Source organism: Betta splendens, chromosome 5 (genome assembly GCF_900634795.4).
Source record: "Betta splendens chromosome 5, fBetSpl5.4, whole genome shotgun sequence".
Taxonomy (NCBI): domain Eukaryota; kingdom Metazoa; phylum Chordata; class Actinopteri; order Anabantiformes; family Osphronemidae; genus Betta; species Betta splendens.
Genome location: NC_040885.2, coordinates 7,409,592 through 7,417,696, shown reverse-complemented (window position 1 = coordinate 7,417,696; position 8,105 = coordinate 7,409,592). Strand labels below are relative to the sequence as shown.

At 44.2% G+C, this 8,105-nt stretch overlaps 1 protein-coding gene across 1 annotated transcript; it reads left to right on the top strand.

Annotated features, from left to right (window-relative positions):
• Nucleotides 1-117: 117 nt before the first annotated feature.
• On the top strand, nt 118-2,946 carry LOC114855263 (transmembrane protein 233). The gene is made up of 3 exons (XM_029150272.3): nt 118-449; nt 1,096-1,230; nt 2,208-2,946. The coding sequence occupies exons 1-3, from the start codon at nt 264-266 to the stop codon at nt 2,217-2,219; spliced, it is 333 nt and encodes a 110-aa protein (XP_029006105.1). The 5' UTR covers nt 118-263; the 3' UTR covers nt 2,220-2,946.
• The last annotated feature ends 5,159 nt before the right edge of the window (nt 2,947-8,105 follow it).

The window sequence follows — 8,105 nt, the reverse complement described above, 5'->3', positions numbered from 1 at the left end:
CTCTTGTTTTTGAAAGCGGTCCGGCGTCTGGTGGGGCTCGTTTCATGTTCGGTGTCGTGGGCAGACAGAGTCCGATTGCTCACGCTGGACGGGAGCCAGCGGGGTGCGCGATCCTGCCCCCTCTCCACCATGAGCTCTGGAAGACGACTGACACCAAACTTCCCCCGGAGCCACTCATAATTGTGCTTTCAGCTTAAAAGTTGGACTTTTGGGCTTGTGCATACTTGGGTCTCGCCTCCACCGCCGCGTCGCTCTTGCACACAATGCCTCTAGGAGTCCTTAGTCCGCAGGTCAAAAGCTCCCTGAGTGGGAGCACATTTTTGGACCGTGGATCCATAGCAGAGCAGGGACCGGCGCCGCCGCTCCGTAGCTACCTTTGTTTGACCATTTTTACCTGCTTTTGTCCGGCATACCCCATCAACATTGTGGGCCTGGTCTTCTCTGTCTGGGTAAGAATCACTAGAGGCAGCGTCAGTTACTGGTCCTTTTAAAGCCTTATGTCTACATGGACATTCATTCAAATAAATAGGTAAATAAGTGATATGTGAGGTCAAATGCAGGAGCTTAATAACAGCTTTGACCATTTCACTTAATTCAGTGTGGGCCTAAAGCTTAAAGCAACTATCGGCGACTCGCTGCTGACATATTGTTAGAGTGAACACTTCTAAGTCATGCTGTGAGTCAGTGTGTTGCCCACTAAGCTGTAACCCAGTCACACACAGCTGCTCTGCCCGTCAACAAACCTACTCGACCTCCACTTTTAGAAAATTGTTCTTTTCCACATCGCACAACATTCGGTTTGGTCTCCAACAGTACAAGCTAGACGGTTAATACTGCGTGGGGATAATCCGCCTGCGGGCGCGCAAGCTGTTTGTCCACACAATAAAATGCAACAATTAAATCATGCGAGCAAGTCCCTGTGAAACATACTAGAAGGCTTTACATAACACCAACACTGGCAGGTTCCAACGTGTGATTAGCGTAAACCAGCCATCTGCAAAACTTGGAGGATTAATTGGCTTTTTTTTTTAAATTTCTCTGAACCGGTGAACAGATTTTCCAGTATTGTCATAAAGTAACCGTACTTGCTTTTAGTCCAGAAGGAGCTATTATAACGGAGACTACGACGGGTCCAGGCGTCTGGGCAGGAACGCGCTCTATGTGGCTGTCGCCTCCATCATCATTGGTCTGCTCATCATCGTCATCTCCTGCATTGTTCATTTTACCAAAGTAAGGACGCACACACGCACACACACACACACACACACACACACACACACACACACACACACACACACACACACACACACTGGGCTGCTGTTCAGGCTGGGGCACAGAATAAATATGCGACATGTGCCCATCTTCTCTTGGCTTTAAACCCACTAAACATTCCTTTGAAGACCAGCAGATGGTTTGGGCTTAGTGCTTCTGGGTCATTTGGGTCATCTGACAATTCTGTGATGGGATGATGATTGAAATTAGACGGGATGAAAGCCTTCATCACCGACCTTTTGTTGGCTGAGTGTGGGGCAGAGAACCTATTTGACAAGTCGCAGTAACTGCGATAATGTGAACTTGCAGGTATAGAACATCCAGATCACGGCTATTCGTCCGCATGTACTGATGCATGACGCAGGTATTGAATTAATCCATTCAATTCAAATCCCTTTTGCAAACATACACCTGACGGAGAACAGTGAGACAGAAGACGTCACCAAACGTTCAGCAACTGTGCTTATTGACATTTACAAAAGTTGTGGCTGTTGTGCTTTGCATTTTTAAAGACGCAAAGGTCCCTTCTATGGACTAAGAGTGAGAGCTGTCGAGTCACCGCTGCCCCCTAGTGGCACGGAGTGGAAATATTAATCACCCAATTCTAAGGACGTTCATATTTGCAGCTGCTTTCATTCTCCCACATTTAAAGTGATTTAAGAAGAAATTATAAAAAGGTTTCTGCCACACTTTTGATTATTTTTTTTGCCGGGAACAAAATGTTTTGACATTCTCAGCCACACAGGTCATGGATTCAACCCAACCCAACATTGATAAGGGAATCCAGCTCTCACCAAATGGAACATGAGGAAAAGAGGACTTTCTGCCCAAGTCCATTTTTTTAACAATAAATCTGAAATAAAGCCATGTAAAACTGACGTAGGGGACATTGCAGAGGTGAAATGGAGCTGAATGTATTTCTATTTATGTTCCAGATGGAGTTTTAGCAGAGTGGAAGTGGAGAGAGTGGGAGAAGGGAAATAAGACTCTCACAGAAACGTCAGAGGACATGTTGGTTGGTTCATGCCATCTGCCAATGAGAGGCTCGTGTTTACTTCAGTCTGTACATCACTTCCACTCATGTTTCCTTTTCTTTACACGAACAATCCACCTGCTTACAAATGTATTAATTGTATAATGAATTCAATAGATTTTATACTTTTTCTACAAAGTCCAAAATATCTAATCTTTGCTTAAATGTTTAGTAAGACATTAATATGTTGTGCTATATTTTTACTCGTTCTGATATCGTGTCAGTGTGTGGTGCCGAAAATAAAATGACTTGTGTGTCTAACATGTGAATTGAGAAAAGCCATGACTCATCTGGCAACTAAAGCAAATTGTGTGACAGGAAAACTAATCACACTATCACATAACACGTAGAAAGGGTTAAAACCAGCAACGCACTCAACCAGATGCCTATTTGAAATATTTCTCTTGCACGCGACATCCTCCTTGACCTTTGACCTGTAATTGAAGTTGCAGAAAGCATGTCCTTGTAGTTTGATCTGCGATAGTACCCTCCCCACTAAATATAGCCGGGCCCTCCTGGCGCTTCAGGTTGGCCAGGCTGTCACATGGTCCAGCAAAACAGACCCTGTTGCGAGGTAACAGAAACATGCAATGTGTCATAAGAGGTGGGATGAAATAAAGTGATGATTCAGGTGGGTTCAAGCAGAAGGGTCCTCATCTTGTGTGTGCAACTCAAGTTCACCCTATAACTCATCTCTCGTGCATTCAGTCGGCTCCCGGTATAAATATACACATTCATGCCATGCGTTGTTTTGGAACACGTACCTTTTGTCTGCCTTTGATTTATAAAAAGCACTAAGGCAAATTAGCTTTGGCACTAATCATGTACTATTACGGCTCATTACTTAAAAAAAGAAATGCACTGTGTTTGTAGTGCCACTTCTTTGATGTCTCACCAAAGCAAACCGCCAAAATGAAAATGAATTATGTGCAGGGAGTAGATGACTTGAAAGCACTTAGTAAGATTATCAAGGAAACAGGGTGGAATATGTGACAAAAGACCAATTTCCATGTTTTGCAGTGAGGCTGCTTTGTACTGAAAAGTTCATCAGCGTGGGTTCCATTCAGGTTTTTATTCTACATTCCAAACATTATGCTCACATCCACAGCATCGCGTCCACTGAAGATGCGCTGCTGCCACTGTGTACGTTTGGACATGGCCGTACGAGACCGGTGAAGCGCTCGTGCACAGGCCACCGGCACCAGCTTCTTCCAGCTGCAGCAGATAGAGTGTCCCGGCCTACATATCCCATGACACATTCCTCCCAGGGAACAGCAGTTTGAGCCGGTTTGAGGAAATGAAACCCAATGACTGTGGGACCGAGCAGGAGACATCATGTCCCTGAAACTATATAGATTCAATGGATTTTCTACATAGAGGAAATATTTTTAGACTTTGTCTTAAAGCTGACCTAGTTTATTACTCCAGAATGGAAATTTCAACTAAATATACTTATAGAGAAACCCCAACAAATCCTAAAACCCCTTAACTAGTGAAGCCACCAAACCCACTTACTGCAGCATGAAAATATTCTCCTGACTTTTCGTGAGGTTCTAAGAAGCAACATCAGTGGCTGAATCGTGTTGCATTTAAACCTGTGAATGCTCGTGTGTTTTGGCATAGTCACAATCTAAGGCTAAGGCTGTTTACACCGAGCTGCTAAACGTGCCGGGCCGTGCACTGAATCTTCAAAACCATAAACCCCCACGTCAACGTCTTGTCATCCTGACGCCCTAATAGCTTCATGTGTGGGCGTCGTTCAGCTGGAGGAGTCGTTCCTAGCAGCTGCCGAGACTGTTGTGTGATAGATGGACAAGCGGTATTGACACTTTGGTTGACTACAAAATTGTTTAAATTCATAATAGTTCAAATGTTCTCTGAATGATAGGTGAGACAGATTTGAATGGGTCTATAAGCAGTTTTCTTTCAGTTCCAGTTGTGTGTCTGAATAAAGCTCTGTCATCAGAGCTTTACTGATGTGAAGGTTCCTCATCAAGTCCTTTGAGCTGAGAACAAACGTTTACCCATAATCCCAAGTTCAAACTCTGAGACTTTATTGAACATACGTCTTCACTGCTTGATTCCTTTACCATAATGATAAGTAAACAAGGTACTAATGCTAACCAGCAATATGCACTGATTCAAAGTGTCATCCGGGCTTTTCTCTGAATCATGTTCATGATTTATGAACTTCAAGCCACGCAGTCCTTCCCGACAGTAAACAGATGTTTTCATTTAGAGATAACAGGACAATCAGCTGCTGTCTGGCTCACGAGAAGATGGAGCACAGTAGAGAAAGCAATTAGAGGCACATCTTTCACAGCAGGCACCTGCTGACATTGTTTTTTGCATTCTCACTAAACCGAAACCGAGCATTTTAGCAAAAGACGCCCAAAGAGAGAAAAGAAGTCTGTGATAATTCCACAGGTGCATCGCCACCAGATGACGGATGAAAGCGTGAAATCAGATTCTTCTGCTGTTGTGCAGTTGTTTTTCTTGTTTCCCCTCTGTCTTTGCTTATGTGGGCTCTAACATCAGGGAACTGCCTTTTAACATTTGCTTTCATTTTGAGTATGAATTGAAAGCCTGACTTTTGTATGAGGACCATGAAATGAAGGATTGATTGCCACTCATTCACCGTCTTCCCTTAAGTCAACACTGAATACATTTCATTAGTCTACAATAAAAGTGAATCGTGTGAATTGTGCATTGCTGGTAATGATACTGGTGTGATACTGGTCTGTATGCTCCAACCAGTGAGCAGAAATAAAACCACATGCACATAAGATAACAGGGGAGCTTTTGTTTGGCTGGTGGCGAAGTTGCTGTCTCACAGCACATTCTCACCAGAAGAAACAGACGCCTTCTCCCTTTAGTAATAACTCCAACAACAAAACATCTCTGGAGAGAACTGACTGTGACGGACACAGACAGGCCATAAATCTGCGGACGGTTTATTTGCAACTGAGCAGGATCTCCTGGTGGAGCAATTTTGTACGAGTTTACTAATGCCGCAATAGAAATTGCTTCAAACTCCGCTTCGTCAGCTGCTTTTCGGCACTTAGGGCCTGTTTGTGCTGAGATCACAGCGGTGGGCAGATCAGATGACCGTGTGTCCGGCACCCAAGGCCACGATGGAGAATGGGCAAATGAAGAGCTTTGAGGCGAGAAGTTACGGGTCGTCCTTTGGCCTCATGCAGGAAACTCTGGACCTGTCGCCTGTAGTAATGTAGCAGTGGAACAATCACTGGTGTCCTAGTTCAGAAGAGTGGATCTGAACCCCCCCCACCCCCACCCGTTCCCACTGCCGTGCTGAAATCATTTGCTTGGCCATGCTCTGCAGAGCGATGTGAGGTGAAAGTCATTGTTTTGTCTGACAGGTGGATCTGCTTGTTCTCTGTAACAGCCTTCAACCCCCCCCCCCCATCTGCAGCAGGAGCCCTGTGTAATTACGTCCAAACAGTTTCCCTCTCCCATACGCTTGATATCACTGCTGACATCTACTCGCCGACCCCGCCTCCATCTCTTACTCTTCCTCTCTCTCTCTCTCTCTCTCTCCCTCTCTCTCTCTCTCTCTCTCTCTCTCTCTCTCTCTCTCTCTCTCTCTCTCCCTCTCTCTCCCTTGCTCTCCCCCTCCCTCTCTCTCTCTTTCTCTCGCTCTCGCCCCCTCTCTCTCTCTCTCTCTCGCTCTCTCCTCCTCAGAGCTCTCTCACAGGCAAGTGTGCAGTGTTGCCTCATCTTCAGCTGTGAGTGGAGTGCGCCGAGGCAGATGGAGGAGAGGGGCAGATAGAGGCAGAGACGAGAGGAGGGCAGCGAGCACGGCAGACGGCTGAAGGACGCTTTGATTCCTGCGAGCAGCCGCAGAGAATGGAGGACGACTGAATTACCCAACGACCTGTTCACCGGGAGGACGAACTGTTGGACCAGTCTCTCCGGTAAGTCAGCAACTAGTACAAATCTGGGACTTTGCTCTGGCTTGCAACAGCACACAAAATTCCACACGCACTAAAGTTAACAGAGGTTTTTCCCACAGGACTAGAGGAAACCTGGGCATCTTGAAAGGTGACACAATTGCAGTGAGTTCAGCTCTGATACGGAGGAGAGAGCTCCACCTGTGATTGCTGCATCCACAGACTCTCAGGGGAAGTTTCGCAATGAATAACAATCTTCTTTAAGCTCCTAAGAGTGAAAGAAGGATGCTTCCTTTCTACCTGAGGCTTGATGGCTGCACCAAAGCCAGATCAAACATCCTGAGACTCTTTTCAAATCCTCCTGTCACACTCTGTGGGCAGCCAGGTTTGCCATCGCTAAATGTGGGGGCATGAATGAATTTCCTGAGGGATGGGGAATCTGATAGGAGAGCAGGTCTGACTGATAAGAGGTGATTACAGGTCTGTGTGATGGGGCCACTGATGCATGCAGATGATGGAGTGTTTTCCATCCTTTGAAGTAGGTTTCCCCACCAGTCAGGTGGATATTTGGAGGATTAAACACTAAGTAACAAGAATAGAGGGACTCAGTTGAGTGAACTGTTTTGTTCCAATGGATTTAAAAGATTCACAGACAAACGTTTTTCAAGAATGCACAGAATAACTGAGAGCTCCACTGCTTTAGAAATTAGCTTCTTATAGTTAAGGTCATTAAAATATTCATGAACCAACCAGCTGATTGAGTAGTTTTTGCTGCATTTGCTCAGCTTTGTCACAATTGTTTGCTGAGTCGCATATTAATTGATTGATTAATTATACATTGCATTAAAAGTTTAATTCGGAAGTGAATGACTTTTTCCAAATCTAATAGATCCCAGACGCAATAATGAAGCAAATATTCTTCTGATTGGGTTCTGATGCTTTTATGAATTCATAACGATCACGCATGATGAGCCCACTCCAGGTAAACTCTATTCGTTCACTGTAGCACAAGTTAATTGTTGGCTATTCACACTATGAGTGCTTTTCGAATGTAAATTTATGGATATGCTAATTCAGCAAAAATGATGGGAGTGAGTTTTGTGCATCCAGTGCAGATGTTAATTTCATTATGACGAAAGATGAGCGCATTCATTTAGAAGTGTGGGATACAGCATGTGAATAAACGCTCCTAAAACCATCATTACGAAAGACTTTGAGCATTTTAATGTGTGAACCAAAGTGAAAACGTGTGAGTATTAGAAACAGGTTTTGGTCGGGCAGCAGACATAGACATCAAAAGGCCAATCAGCAACATGCTGTGCACAGTGTCAGATGTTGTAATAGGCTACTGTAACATAGTGTAACAGTGAATCCGGATCAGCATATTTTAAGAGGAGCCTGAGCTCGTGTGACAGGAAACCTAGATGTGGGAATTGGCCAGCCTTTGAAGTTTGGGTGGCTCTTTTGCATCATGGTTGTGTAAAATTGAAAACGCTCACCACCGTGCATTGGTTTGCATGAGAGCTCTTTGAAGATATATTACTAATGCAGTTAAACTTAAAGAGATGGAACATGTTGTACTGTCTGTCTGTATCAGGCTGTAAAATCACACCACTGAAAGGAAATACTTTCATATATCGTATTATATATTAGTTTGAATTAGTTTATAAATGCCCATAGAGGGAACTGTGTTGAACAAACTGAAGGTTTTTAATAAAAAAAGAAAAAAAACTCATAAACTCATTAGTATTTTAAGGGCATCCATTATAATTACCTGCTGTGTTGATCTGTATTATTGCTATAATTATTATAATAATGCGTTTAAGTCCTGAGTCAGTCATAAAGATCGTGATCATGACTCAAACCCAAAAACCCCTCGAGGCTATAAA